We start from the raw sequence: 15,720 nt of genomic DNA on the forward strand, positions 1-15,720 counted from the left end.
TGAGTCATGTAGTCAGAGGATATGACTGTTTAAAGCTTAATGTTTTAAAACTTAAAGGTTTGAACCTTTTTCTATTTTTAATGAGCTTTCCTCACATGGCTACTTCAAAGCCAAAGATAAACTCACATCTGATATTATTAGAGGCAGTTAGATAAGCTTTGTTCCACTTGGGTCTGCTGCTCTCTCGTGTGTAGATCTATGAACTCTGTTCGGAATTTATCTACACAACCTAAACAAAGTATTGGTAAGCTCTGAAAGGATAACTTTAGATATATAGATTTCTTTCAAGAGTTATTTTACCTGATTAGAGTTACATTTGTAACTATCTTACCATGAATACTCTCCTTTTATAAACTATATGTCTTCTAAATTATCCATAAAGTAAAATGCTGAGAGTGAAACTGTGACAGTATCAGTGAACACTGAATCAAGGAGAATCATCCACTAGAAGACATGTTAGTAGAATTCAAAACAAGTTATTTCTTTACTTTTCCAAATTCTTTTACACCTTCCCACTTTATGATGAGAATCAATTTTTCAATCACTTGTCCAATATAAAATATTAAATGCATTTTTATTTTTAAACATTATTTATTGAAGTAAAATTCACTTCTAATTGAAATTTTTATTATGTATTTGACTCCTTACAGGTTAAAAAGATAACAAGATAAAAATTTAAAGAAAATTAAAATAAAACATAATCAATCTGAAAGTCTTAACCGTTAAAACCTACCTTTCTAACCTTTTTTCTATGATTAATGGTATGAAGAATAGCTTTAAACTCACCCCAGTCTAGAGAAATGTATATTCGTCAAAAGAGCTGAGAAAACATTAAACTGCTATAAAAAATTAATAGAGGTGTAAAAGCAGATCAGATGGTCCATATAATTTCTTCCTTAGGCCTCATTATATTTAAGGCAAATATCAAGAATTTTTTTAAAGGAAAGCAGTGACCACTGGATAATCCTTTATGTCCTTTAATCAACACAACTCAACTTTGAAAAATTATTCTTATAGCAGAATTCTGACTACAGATATGCCACTAAAGTTCAGGTTATTATTACTACTGCTCAGGCACAGTTTAACTGAGATGGCACTAATCACCTCTCAAAGAACACGGACCACAGGACTTCTCTACTCTTCCCTCCTACAATATCTAGCTTCCAAAATTGAAAAGAACTCTATGTGCAAATGCTAGTAACTATCCAACTGCATCCCAGCCCCCAGGGCTCAGAACAAATTTACCCAATGACCTATTAGTATCTTTTGTTGTCCAGCAAGCATCTCAAATTAATATCTTAAATACCAAGCCCTTAATTTGCTACCCTAGGACTTCCCACCATCAGTGGCTTAAGCCAAGTCTTCTGGACTTAACATCTACTTTCCCTTATTTCTGCACCCAGCCACTGAATCCTGGATCAGATCCATTAATGTAACCTCAATTTGGACTATTGCACAAGGTTCTAATCAGGAGCCCCCATTTCTGCTTTTACCCTACAGTGTAACCTCCACACCGGATCCAGAGTCCATTCCTCTCACTTTGACATAGTAGAGATGAAGTATGACCTCCCTACCAACCCTCCAGAGACCTGACTTCAGCTCCCTCCTTTTGTCTCAGTCCTTACTCGTTAGTTTAAAAGTCCTATTCTCATCAAGCTTCTTCCTGTACCCTGCTGGAATGCATCCACTGTCTGCACAATCCTGGCTCTTCTCAGCCTTGGGGAGGATGACCTCACCACGGGAACAGCACCGGTGATGGACAGTGATCTCACTTTGTTCACCAAGTACCCTCAAGGCCTAGGTACTAGATAAGAATTTGGTCAATTAATTCTGATCACAGTTGTTTTTGTTAAGGGTGTGGTTGTGCTAGGGATGTATGTTTCAAAAAAGCAGTAACAGTGCATAAGCAGATGCCAGAGAAGATAACCCAGGTAAGTGACAATGGCATGCAAAGTAAGCCATCTCTGCCTGAATCAAAACTGGACAAAGGTAGACTAAGTATAATGTTTTGTTCCAGTAACTACATTTCATGACCTCACTTTAGGAATGCATACTTTACAAAGCTAGAAATTAAGACTTGAAAATAAAAGTTTAAATGTCAAATTCTGAGAACTTCAAATATTTAAAATATTAGAATGCCTTACAACTGTATTCATATAAATATGAACTGTGTTCAAACAAATGAATTAAATGGGCACTAAAAAGTGCCAAAGACAATGAGAACAAATTCAAAAGTACAATAAAGCTATTACTACACTTTCATGATCAAATGTACTGGTTCTAACTCTCTATTTTTAAAAAAGACTTTTTAAAGAGTAGCTGGCCCTCAGATCTCAATATCATGTTCAAAATTCTGGTCTTATGCTCATAATTTTTTATTTGGACTATATAGGGATAAAGGACATAAACCTAACTAGATAAGGCTTAAATCTCATATTTGGTAATTAAAAAGCAATCAATACTTGGTTCTCAACATGCTCTAGGAAATTATGATACTTAGCAGCTAATATTATATTTAGTTCTCTAATATGGTAAAGGGGGTTGAATTTGTGGGGGAATAGATTTAAATTAAAAATGTCATTTCCCTTCATTTCCCGGTCAGAGAACCAAAAAAATAAAAAACATTTTCCATGATTGCTAGCAACACTGAAATTCCTAAAATTCCCAATCTAAACATAAAGTTCACATAGTATCTGAAAATACTTAGCACAGGAAAAGAAAGGTCACTTCATAAATTCTTATTCCCACTCAAACTTCTGATAACTTACAGCCAACATTCATTTACAGAATAAAGATTTTATGTTATTTTCTCTGAAGTCTAGCTTATTGGATGATTGGACTTCATTAATAAAGACTTGCTAAACTAGGCAGATAAGAGATGACATACGGGACTGAAAATATGGCCTAGTGGTAGAGTGCTCACCTCATATACATGAAGCCCTGGATTTGATTCCTCAGCACCACATATATAGAAAAAGCCAGAGGTGGCTCTGTGGCTCACGTGGTAGAGTACTAGCCTTAAGCAAAAAGAAGCCAGGGCCAGTGCTCAGGCCCGGAGGCCTGGGAAAAAGAAAAAAGAAAAAAAAAAGACATGCCATATATATGAAAATCACTTAAATGGCATCAATTAGAAAATCTTATATCATTATTTAACCTGTCCTCATGTTTGCATAGCTCATAAAAGCCAGTAAAAATATGTAGTAATGTCCCTGAAAATAATGACATTAAAAATCTAAAGACATACCTTAATTAAAAAATAACACTTTATGTAGATATGTATGTCTATATGTGTATATACATATTATGCATATATTATGCATGCAGGTATGTTTAATATATATGTGTACACACATACTTTTTTGGTGAAGTACTAGGGTCTGAATTATAGAATCCATCACTCCTACAGCCTACACACATGAATTTTTTTTATTTATTTATTTTTATTATTATTTTTTTTTGCCAGTCCTGGGCCTTGGACTCAGGGGCTGAACACTGTCTCTGGCTTCTTTTTGTTCAAGGCTAGCACTCTACCACTTGAGCCACAGCGCCACTTCTGGCCATTTTCTACATATGTGGTGCTGGGGAACTGAACTTGGGACTTCATATATATGAGGCAAGCACTCTTGCCACTAGGCCATATTCCCAGCCCCCACACATGAATTCTTACAAAATGTTTTACAATTAAAAAGTTAGAGAAATTTAGAATGCATTTTCAATTTAGTGTTCTACAGTAGATATTAATCTTTTGTTGAAAAATGTGTTAATTCTATACACTACAAAATAAAAAGATTATTCAATAGAATTAGGAGGGGAAACAGGTGAATCTAAAAAAAATCACCAACCATATAACCAAAAGTTTCATTACAAATATTGCCAACATCTCTTCTTACAATTCAGCCCTGAAGTGAAAACACAACCCAGTATGAAAGGAAGAAGTGCTCTATAAGGTGACAGACTCACATTTTAAGACCAGGTAATAGTCTATTTTCTAAATGGTCTACAACATGTATTACATTATCACTGAAAGTATTACTCGGCCCACATTGAATTTATTATAATTACAAATCTTTAAAACTTGTTTTACCAGTCATTGTGTTACAATTTCACACTTTACATAATTTCCATAAAACATTAATAAAAGAAGCTTTCTTATAAAAATTCAACACATAAGAAATGCACAAACATTTGAGATTATGGCAGTCTGTTATGTAAACTTACTAGGCATAATTTAAGATTGTTTAACTAAATGAATTATTTGCCAAAATTGCCTTAGAAGGGTTAGTGTGCTGAAGTAACAGCTAGAAAGTCAACTACTCACCAGTCCTCTACGCACTTCTCATGACCAGACCCAGAGCACTGACTCCTGGAGATTGCTTCAGATAGAGTTGATATTTGCCTTGGAGCATTTCTTGTCTACCTACCTCTTTCTTGAAGGCCTTGCTTTCCCTTTCTACATCTGTCTGTTTCTTTCTGTATTTTTTGTTGTTGTTGTTTACTTCCTGCCTTGCACACTAGCATTGGTTAAAGTTCCACAAAGGCCTCTCTTACCTACCAAGTATAAGCAAGTAACTCTGAAACCTATGTTAGCCCTCAAGCCTCTCGAGTTCAGGTCAAAAATTCAAGTGCCTTCCTTTAAATTATCCACAGGTCAGCCTGGTGCCTCTCACCAAAGAGATCTGAATTTTGACTATACTTTACTCCTTCAAATGTGCTCACCTGATATGTGTGTATTTATGTATATAACATATACATATGTATTTTTTGCCAGTTAATACTAGCACCATTGCCTCATTCAACAGAATAAACCTAGTTGTCATCTTTCTTTGTTTTGTTTTGTGGGGCTTGAACTTGGGTTCTGCCTAGGTGCTGTCCTTGAGCTTTTGCATTCAAGAACAGCACTCTACCACTTTGAGCCACAGCACCACTTCCAGTTTTGGGTGGTTAATTGGAGATAGTCTCAGGACTGTCCTGACTGGGTTGGCTTCAAACTGTGATCCTCAGATCTCAGCCTCCTGAGTAATTAGGATTACAGGTTTTAGCGACTAACATCTCAGCCTGCTTTAATTCTTCCCACACATTCTATCTCCACAGAGTCAAACTATGTCCTGAACAATCATGTTGCCACTGTGTAAGTTCTTGACCATAATAACTCATCTGGACTAATGAAAAGACGACTTGCCTCCAGATTTTTTAAGCTAATTCCTTTAAGACTGACTAATTCCTATTTCTATCACTAGAAGCTTTCTTCATGCTCTTCCCAAAATACTGATGTTTCAGAAAAAAAGGCACTTATCACCCTACTCCAGTGAGGAAAGATATGATAGCTGATATCTTGTATCATTCCCAGCCCACCTATATAAGCTTCAAAATACTTACTCATGAGTAATGATTTTCAAACTGCCCTTACAATGCCTTGTAAGTTGGTTAATTACAGCCAGCACTTCTATTAAATGAGAAACACGCTATACATATTAAGACTAAAATGTTTCCTATTATCCTTTATTTCAAATGTTAAATACCAAGTCTCCATGTAAAGTATTTCTGATTGTAGACCACAGGGAGAAGTTTCACTTTTTGTCACTGTAAGATAACCTACACTTGTCTTTCTAGTATTGTTTCAGATCTCAAGCTTCTGAGTAGCTAGGATTACAGGCATGAGATATCGACACCAGGCAAAATTCTTCTGCATTCTTAAACACTTCAAATATCCTAAAAATAAAGACCAAATTTCCCTTCTATTATATTGGCAAAAATGGTAAAGTTTACCAACTGCCGACAAGAATATGAAGGTTCAAGCATTTACTCAGTGCTTGTAGAAAATATTTGTGTAACTACTTTTTCTTAAAACTAGGAAAAACTACAAACTAACTGTACAAACAGTGGAATACTACAAACCAGTAAAGTATTAATATATGTGAACAGGATACATTTCAAAATCAATAATAGTAAAGCAAAAATTTAAATAAACCAAAAGGATATTTCAGCACTGGAGTGCCCTCAAAGCAATTCATTTTTTTTAATTACACAAGCAGGGTTAAATACACTCAATATGTATTGTATTTAACCTTAGTAAAGCAATCTTCTTTTGCATAATCAATGAAACTATTTTACAAAGGCTCATCTAATTTCCCACATGACACATATCTAGTGGCTTATTTTTTGTACTGGTTTATTATAAAGAAAAAAAGGTATAAAATAACTGGCACATTTGAAAATCTTTTGAAACCACACATTTCTAATACATATTACAAAGTTCACCTATAGTAAAATAAAGCAAACATACACCACTAGCTAACATATCAACTACTTTACATCAATAAACTCTTGCAGGGGCTGGGGATATAGCCTAGTGGCAAGAGTGCCTGCCTCGGATACACGAGGCCCTAGGTTCGATTCCCCAGCACCACATATACAGAAAACGGCCAGAAGCGGCGCTGTGGCTCAAGTGGCAGAGTGCTAGCCTTGAGCGGGAAGAAGCCAGGGACAGTGCTCAGGCCCAGGACTGGCCAAAAAAAATAAAAAATAAAAAATAAATAAACTCTTGCAATTATATCATATGCTTAAAAATACAAAAATAATTACAATGAAAATTATTCTATTTATAATTTCATGGTTGGCCACATGTTTAGTTTTTTACACCCTCCCCCAGATAAAGCTACACATCACAGAGGGTGAAAGAAAAAAAAAAAAGAGTTCTTGCCTAACAGTCAATGGTTCTCCAATGGTGGTATTTTAGCTGCCATGACAATCTTTGCTTTGTAAATCTATTTGGAGGCCTTTGTGGAAGGGAATATACCATAAGCCTCTATTTTCCAAGTTGTATTCTATAGAATTTAAAATGCTTTTTCTCCCCCTTCCAATCCACTGAAAGTAAAAGGCGTGGTCAAATAATAATCATCTTTTGCTTGCATTCATGTTCCTCAGGGTTATTTAAATGGAAACTCCTATATTAAGAAACCAGTTGGTAACCTGAGTTGCCAAAGCCTTCAGCTTTGCACAGCTAGTAATAAAGTCTTCACCTAGAAGAAAGCTAGTCTCTAGGCCAGGAGAGAAAAAGAACTAAATACCATCTTAAACAACACAGAAAATTGCGCCACCTTGTTAAGTAAGGCGATAAGTGTGGGAGAATGACAAGTACTATTTGCCTCCAAATCTTTAGTTTACAGTCCACAGAAGAAATCATCATAGATAAGTACTATGCAATGTATGGAGACGGTAGCACAACCTTGACTGGCAGAGGAAGTCAGGGCCACAATAAGGTAATCAAGCAGTCCTGACAGAACAGCTGAACATGATCTCTAAGGAGAAACAAGAACAAGATGGAGGACTGCACTCAAAGCAAGAGGACTGCAACTATCAAGAGCCTATGAGATGTAAATTAAATTACCTTGAAATATTATTTCAAATTACCAAGTTGTCAGACACTTAAAATTTTGAAATATTTTATAAAACTAGGTACTCTCATATAAGACGGTAAAAGCAAACAATCTCTAAGAGACAATTTGGCAATATCTATTCAAATTATGTGTGTCTTTTAGGTCATTTGTCTTATAGAGTAATTTGCACACATATGAACAATTTAAGTGTTAAGACATATGCACACATGTAACTATAGACATATATAATATTTTTAAAAAATGACAATCTCCACCAACACTGTTAAGCAGAAAGTAAAAAAGGAGAGAACAGTATGTTATAAATGAACAAAAAAAGGATGTGATAGACAAGATACTTTGCTGTTTTGATTCTTACAAATGGATTATTTAAGAAACACAAGAACCTGATAATGTTAGTATTTGTAGGAACCAAAAATAAATGACAAATGACAAGAAAATAATGTTTTTATTGAATAAATTTCTGTATCATTTATATTTTTAAACTATTTAAATGTACTACTGATGGAAGATTATGAGGAATATCTAGGAAGTTCTAAGCAGAGGAATCAAGAGCCAGATGTTTGCTTTTAGATAGATCACGCTGAAGCCTGCATCTGGAAGATCTGAGAGGAGCAAAGTTCAGTTAGAAGGGCCCAGCAGGACTCCAGATCATTCTTTAATTTGATAAATAACCACATCACACTTACTGCTCAAATCAGGTGGCAAAAAATATTACCTGCTCGAGAGCAACTTACAATATAAGCAGCACCATCTTCTTTAGGAAACAGAAGAAAAACAAAACCAAGGTACACCTCCTAAATTATTTAAGATGGAAATAAATAGGAATAATGTAAGCCAGTAATAGAGGTGTTCTTATATAAAATTATTTTATATCACTATGATTTTTTAACCCTAAGACATAAAAAGGGAACCATTCCTTACAGAGGGTAGCTTCTGAGGTTACTTAGATGGAGTAGAGGTGGGTGGAAACTGCATGTTTTGTATCTGATATTAAAAGACTTAAAACCCCTTCTGTGAAAAGTAATGCACTTCTCTGGTATCAAAATCCTTTTCAAATCAAGTTTTATTTCACATAAAGCCCTAATTTGTGACTGCCATGGATCATGATTAAATTTCCACCTCTGCCAATATCTATATCTCTTATGATAAACTGTAATAATAGCTTTATTAATCTTTCCAAGGTTATGAAACTTGAAGGTAAAATCCTTAGCTAAAAATCCACTATTCAAAAGAAGAATCAGGGGCTAGGAATATGGCTTAGTGGTAGAGTGCTTGCCTCACATGCATGAAGCCCTGGGTTCAATTCCTCAGCACTGCATAAACAGAAAAGCCAGAAGTGTGCTGTGGCTCAAATGGCAGAGCACTAGCCCTGAGCAAAAAGAAGCCAGGGACAGTGCTCAGGCCCTGAGTCCAAGCCCCAGGACTGGCGAAAAAAAAAAAATCATTGGGGAAGGGGGGAGAAGGCAAGGCTTAAAAATAAAGCAGTGTAACTAGTTGAAAGAGTTAATGAAAGTCAAAACTTTGAAGGCTGTAATTCTATTCTGCACATGCTTTGTCAACTAAAAGGATATTTAGTAGAGACTCCTTACACTTCTAAGTTGGAAAACCATAAAGCTTCAGAACATAAAATTATACTGGCACTCTGACCTTTATCTGTTATTGGTGCCTTAAGAAGTATCTTAAAGAAATGTATTTTGAATCAAAAAGCAACACCAACAACAAAATAGAATGCTTTGATACAAAACCAAGTTATAGCTATGGTGTCAGAAGGCTCAATCAACAGTTGGCCCTTTACTTGTGTGTGTGTGTGTGTGTGAGAGAGAGAGAGAAAGAGAGACAGTGGCAGAAACAGAGACAAGAGAGACAGAAAGAGAATGAGAAGGCTTTAACTTACGGGCTGGGTGCTCAAGACTAGCACTCAAGCATTTGAGCCACAGCTCCATTTTGGATGTGATGGTTTATTGGAGATAGGAATCTCCTAGACTCTCGTGGCTTCAAATAGAGATCCTCAGATCTCAGCATCCTGAATAGCTAGGATTCCTGGCAAAAGCCACTGGCTCCCGGTATTAACCATTTACTTTCAGCACACATAACTCACACATTTTAGTACATTCTACCCTAACAATATAATAAACAACATCAATGTTCATACCATTAGTATCTATATCAGAATTCTTTGGTGGGTACCTGATCACTAGTCTGGGCGTCTGGGCTGTATCTAATACTACATACTCCATTGCAAGCACTGGCTTAACATAAGCATAAAATAAAGGACACCGTGGTTCACACCTGTATTAACCGCAACTCAAGAAAAGGCAGAGATCAGAAGACATAACACTACTTAACCAGCCCAGCTAGTGAAACTCCCTCCCAATCAACAGCTAGAGGAACAGGAAAAATACTATGAAAGGCCAGCCCTTAGGCAAAAAGTAAAAAACCCTATTTGTAAAGTAACTAAAGCAAGAGAGGGCTACAAAATGATTAAAAACAAAACAAAACAAAAAAACTGGGAGGAGGAGGGTGGGAGAAAAAATGAGGGAGGAGTTAACAAGTTTGACAAGGAATGTACTCACTACCTGATGTATGTATGTAACTGTAACCCCTCTGTACATCACCTAGACCAAAAGAAACCAAAAAAAAAAAAACCTCGCCTAGCAAATGCCAATACTGCCTCATGATAATGATAATAATAATAATAATAATAATAATAATAATCCTATCAACAGAGAACTAATTCGGTAAAACTGTAATGTTATCACTAACAAAACTGTTCCAGTGCCAGGCAATTGCAAAACTACCTTCACAGTGTTGTAGTTACACTTCAAAGCTTTCTTACTCTAACATTAGGGACAAATATTTACCTATTAAGAGATTTCTCCACTCAGGGTACATTAGGTAGTTTGGTTTGTAAAGAATTATTGACTTTACCTACATTTTAAAAGTTTTTATTAGTTGCAGTCTAGTTCAGAGGTCCATGAAATTTCAAAAAAAATTCAAAACGCCAGCACTGAAAAGTACTTTGGAGACAACCTAACCCATTCCTAACATTCACATAGTGAACTGAAAAGGTGACAGTATTATACAAAAAGTACTGTCCTCACTGGCAATGTCACCCAGAGAAGTTGAAAATCACATAAGAAATTAACAACACAGAGCCACAGCCTAGAGCTCTCCTGACCTCTGACCCCCACTCTGAACATGCCAAACTGAGTGTACTGTTTCTTTTTTTTTTTTTTCTCTTTTCTGCTTGTACTACTTGGAATTGCGGGGAAGCTTCAGTGAAACTATATGAAGAACATTCTCTTGAAATGGCATTTGGCAATTTCTACAAGTTGGATCTTGAAAAATTAGAGGAGTATAAACCAAAGGACACACCCCTTTCCCAAAATAGAAACAAGTACTTTCATCTGACCTTAACATTCCCTCACTCCCAATTTCAGTCTAACACAAATTCAACTACCCTAATTTCCTGTTCAAACTGTTGATTTTTTTTTTCTAAATGCCACAAACGTTTTTCAAACACTCAGGAAAAGAAAAAGAAAACTGACACCTAGACTTCTACTTGGGCCTTCTCCAAGTCGACTTAAAATTTCATTTAGACATGCCTACCAAAACGACTGTGCTGAAGATTACACAGACTTAAAAGGTAATAGTTACACGCAACTAACTCCAAACACTTTGAGGACAGTGACAACAAGTACCCAATGCTGGATTTTTTTTTCTCGGTAAGACTGTCCTTGGCAGCATCTCCATTTCTTAATGATGGTGAGTAGTGAGATGAAATAAAAAATGTAAACAAAGAGGAAGAGGGATGATCAAATTTGGGGTTCCCCCTTCCCTTGGATTTATGTGCTTCTCCACAATTCTATTAAAGACCCCTTGTCCACAAGTGGAGCCGCTGCTCACTACAAGGTGTGTTTCACACATTCTCCCACATTACTTGCCCATTTGGGGGCCTTTCTACCTAACACTGATGCAAATCAAATTCCGTGATTTTTAGACCAACTGCAGGACCCTCGTCTGGCGCCCACATTCCAGCAAGGCAAAGGCCCCCCCTCCGCCCCCAAGGGCTTCTCGGGGCGGCCCAGGCCTCGGAGTCCTGCAGAGCACAAGGGGGGTGTGTCCCAGGCACCGACGCCCAGTTTTCTGCAGCGGGGCACAGTTCCCAGAGCCTGCGGACCTCCCACCACCGGCTGGCCTTCCTCCTGAGGGCTGGAGGTGCCGTTCACGACCAGGGGGCGAGGGCCCCCGGAGAGCCCCCCCACCAAGCGCCCCTTACTCAGTGAGGCCACCGGGCCGCTCTTCTCCCCACCGAAGGCAGATTCAGGGCGCCCCTTCCTGAAGGGAGATCTGACCTAACGCCCCAGGACCCCCAAAACGCGTGAGAGGGAGGTTCTGCAGGGGAGAGACCAGCAGTGAGGTCAGCAAGTGGGACCCAGGGGTGCCCTGGGAACTGGGGTCGCCCCCAGAGGTCTTGCTTTAGGGGGCGCATGGACCACCTCCCCCCTCATCACCGCCAAGCCCCAGCCGGGACCAGGAGCCAACGGGGGCCCGAGCCCGGACCCCCGGGCGCCCCCCGCCGGGACCCACCAGCTGCTTGAGGTCCTCCTCCGAGAGCTCCGCGTAGCGGTAGCGCTGCTGCTCGAACTCGTAGCGGGTGGTCTTGGCCACCACCACCACCCGCGAGGGGCGGAAGCCGCCGTCCGCGCGGCTGCCACAGCCCGCCAGCTCGCGCGGCTGCCCGTGCCCCAGGTGCCGCCGGCCGCCGTCTCCGCCCAGCCGCGGCCGCGCGCCGGGGCCTCCCGCGCCCGAGCCCCGCAGCGCCGCCCGGCCGCCCGCCACTCGCCGACAGCTGCCCAGGAGGAAGCCCCGGTAGCAAGTCATGCTCGGCCGGGCAGCGGCCGCAGGCTGCAGCGCCGACCTCGGCTCCGCGCCGCCGGGAGTGGGCGCCGCCCGCACTGCCCGGGCCGCCCCGGCCTTTAACTTGGCGCCAGGCGCAGGGAGGTGAGGTGCGGGGACGTGCGTGGCCCGGGCCGCGAAGGGGACGTGCCCAGACGTGGACGCGGCCGGGGAAAGCGGGGTGCTGGGGAGGTGGGGAGCCCCACGCGAGGGGCAGGTGGGCGGAGTAGAGCGGGAGGCCTCGGGGTGGTGGGGTTGGTTTGTTTGTTTATGCGTTTCCATTGGAGCTTGCGCAGTGGCCGCTTCGCTGGGGCCCAATCACTCCCTCCACCAGCCGCTCCGCGAGCGCTCTTCGCCCGCCCCCTCTCCCCGCCCAATTCCGTCAACCAATCAGAGGCCGTTGCGGTTTCGGAGCCCCAGGAGCTACGAGGATTGGCTGTCGCCAGGGCGAGAGCTGGAATGCTATTTGGCATTCAAGCTGCCTCCAGAAAACCAGCTGGAACCGGTCTGAGTTGGCCCAGGGACTGTGGGCGGGGTTTTGAGCGCCTGGCGGGAAAGCAAGTGTCCACTGCTTCTTGTTCTGTGGGTTTCTTTCACTATTTCCCTGGGAACGGTCGCGTGCATTTTGTTCATGCATTTTGTTTTGTTTTTTTTGTTTTTTTTTTTTTTTTTTTTTTGGCCAGTCCTGGGCCTTGGACTCAGGGCCTGAGCACTGTCCCTGGCTTCTTCCCGCTCAAGGCTAGCACTCTGCCACTTGAGCCACGGCGCCGCTTCTGGCCGTTTTCTGTATATGTGGTGCTGGGGAATCGAACCTAGGGCCTCGTGTATCCGAGGCAGGCACTCTTGCCACTAGGCTATATCCCCAGCCCTTGTTCATGCATTTTAACCAGTGCTTACAGGAAGGGGCTGGAGCTGAGGAGACTGACTCAGGACCAACTTGTGTAGTTTTCTGGGCCTACTACAAAATGAAGATGCCACGTCTACATCAAGGAAGACATTAGGAATATCAAGATAACAGATTAAACCAAGATCAGTTTGGGACCCTTCACCTGCCTGTCTAAACTCCAAGGAGCCATCATACCAGAAGAAGACAGCTGCAGCGTCTAAAGACCTTGAAAGATAATGATTGTCTAAGTGGGAAGATAAGCTTGGCAAACTAGATAGGACAGTAAACGGTTAAAAAAGTCAGCGTTTTGGACTTTATCCTATAGGCAGTGGGGAAGGCTGTGTATGGAAGGCAGTGTTTGGCGACTATTGATCTGTCTTTGGAATGTTGGTAGACTGGGAAGGAAGAGGGGAAAGGGAGATAGTCTGAGGCTGCTGAGTAATTACAGTGATAAGGACCTGAGCCAGGAAAAGAATAACGCGATTAGAAGGAAAAGAAAATAGGAGAAAATCAAATGGCAAGGCACATCCTAGTGTTTAATCCCTCCTGTTCCTAGATCCTAGCTTTGGCACCTCTTTTTTTTTCCCCCTTTCCACTCCTGGCATTACTAGTAACCAGCTTTTGGACTTCGGGCAGATTACTTCATCCTGCTCAGATGCCTCCTCTGCAAAACAAGGTTGAACTACATTGGGAACAAGGTTCTACTGAACAGTTTATTCAGTAAGCTTTGTGGTTTCTATCTAGCAATTGTCACCATCATATATTCACTAATTTGAGTGTCTACTGTGTGACATGTGGTGCATTAGATTTATCGGGTACATATTTTTGTTTCTGACTAGGACTTGACCACTCCCTACTGTGGGAGGTAGCTCAGACATTCCCAAGGGTCAGTCCCATTTTTTTTTATATAATCATAACCTCTCACACTCCGTGATTCATTACATATTAGGGAGACATTAGAAATGACACAGATTTGAAGCTACCATAAGTGAGAGAATGTTGACCCATTTGACAGAAAAATAAATGAATAGAGAAAACTTGATTGAAATCTAAACTCTTATCTTGGTATGTATATCTTAGGCCTCTTCCTAGTTCACAGATAATAACTCAGATTTCTTGGCTCTCTGCAATTTCTAGCCAGAAACACAAGACAATGTATATTACAATATGTATCTCCCTATCTAGAAGGGATACCCCTTTGCCAACCCTTACATTGGATCCCTCTTCCACCTACATGCAAACATTGCTCCTTAAGTTATCCTCTCAGGTGTATCTTGAATTCTATTTCCAAGGTTACCAGATGATCTGATTGCAACTTCAAAGACATTTCTCACTCCTTCAGTGATTTGATCTGTCTTTAGCACTTGAAATTGCTATCACTGCTTTCTGAAATTTTTACTGTTTGCCAGCATACCAATTCCTAATAGTGTTGTTTATAGCTCTTCATCCTCATTTTGAGTTCTTTCTAAGCCTATCTGCAGGATCTAACTCCTGTCTTTTCTTTCTCTCCCTTGCTACAGCCTTCCCTTTACTCACTCTTCTGCATAATCTCATCCACTGTGTTGTAACTTGGGCTTTGAAGTTGACAAAGATCTTGATTCAAATCCCAGCTTTAGAATTGATTTGCTTTGTGGACCTTGAGCATTTGCTTAACTGTTCTGCACCTACTTCATCTATAAAATGTACTTGCTGCCTAAAATGTTAGCCCTTTCTCTTTTCATGACTTCAGCATCCAACAGCTGGAGCCCTTATATTTCTCCTGAACTTAGAATTCTTATTTCTAGCTTTCTATCAAATAATGTCTCTTGATTTTTGTACATACAACACATCAGTGAATATCAAGTTGTATTTGGGCCAGGCACCCTGCCAGGTGCTAGAGATTAAGTGATTGATAGTCTTTTTATTAGTTCTCTAGCCCTTGAGAAACCCAATCAATGTCTATAGGGTTTTATAGGACTTTGAAGAGCAGGTCTTAATTCAGCCTCAGAAGAGTTAAGGAACTTTCTACAAATGTCCTAAGCTAAGAGTTGGCTTTGTAATTAGTATCAGCAAAACTGAGAAAGGAATTATGCAGTAAAAAAAAATATATAAGCAAAAGCATAATGGCAACAAAATAACAATTCTGAATTCCTAGAAAAGTTAGAGAAAAATAGGCAATGAAAGATAAGAAAAGTAATGAAAGGTTAGACAGGAAGGATGGGGGAGAAAAAGAAAGATAGGCATGGAAAATCCCATGGAAATTGTTTTGCCCATATTTAGAAACTTGCCTTTTGGGCTGGGGTTATGGCCTAGGGGTAGAGCGCTCGCCTCGTATACATGAAGCCCTGGTGGGTTCGATTCCCCAGCACCACATAGATAGAAAATGGCCAGAAGTGGCGCTGTGGCTCAAGTGGTAGAGTGCTAGCCTTGAGCAAAAAGAAGCCAGGGACAGTGCTCAGACCCTGAGTTCAAGCCCAGGACTGGCAAAAAAAAAAAAAAAAGAAAAAAGAAACTTGCCTTTTATCCTTTATATGCTAGGAATCAATAAAAGGAGAAGAT

General features: G+C 40.1%; 1 protein-coding gene across 3 annotated transcripts in view; it reads right to left on the reverse strand.

The window, feature by feature from the left end:
• Nucleotides 1-12,580, reverse strand: part of Nadk2 (NAD kinase 2, mitochondrial) — a 47,456-nt gene extending 34,876 nt beyond the window's left edge. Inside the window, exon 1 of one of the 3 annotated variants that reach the window (XM_048368372.1) lies at nt 11,988-12,579. In XM_048368372.1, coding sequence (XP_048224329.1) covers nt 11,988-12,578 — 591 coding nt within the window. In that variant the 5' untranslated portion in view covers nt 12,579. Of the gene's footprint in view, nt 1-11,987 lie in introns of all 3 variants that reach the window. The other 2 variants (XM_048368373.1, XM_048368374.1) reach the window with 2 other exon arrangements.
• Between the last annotated feature and the right edge of the window lie 3,140 nt (nt 12,581-15,720).

This window comes from Perognathus longimembris, chromosome 19 (assembly GCF_023159225.1).
Source record: "Perognathus longimembris pacificus isolate PPM17 chromosome 19, ASM2315922v1, whole genome shotgun sequence".
NCBI lineage: Eukaryota > Metazoa > Chordata > Mammalia > Rodentia > Heteromyidae > Perognathus > Perognathus longimembris.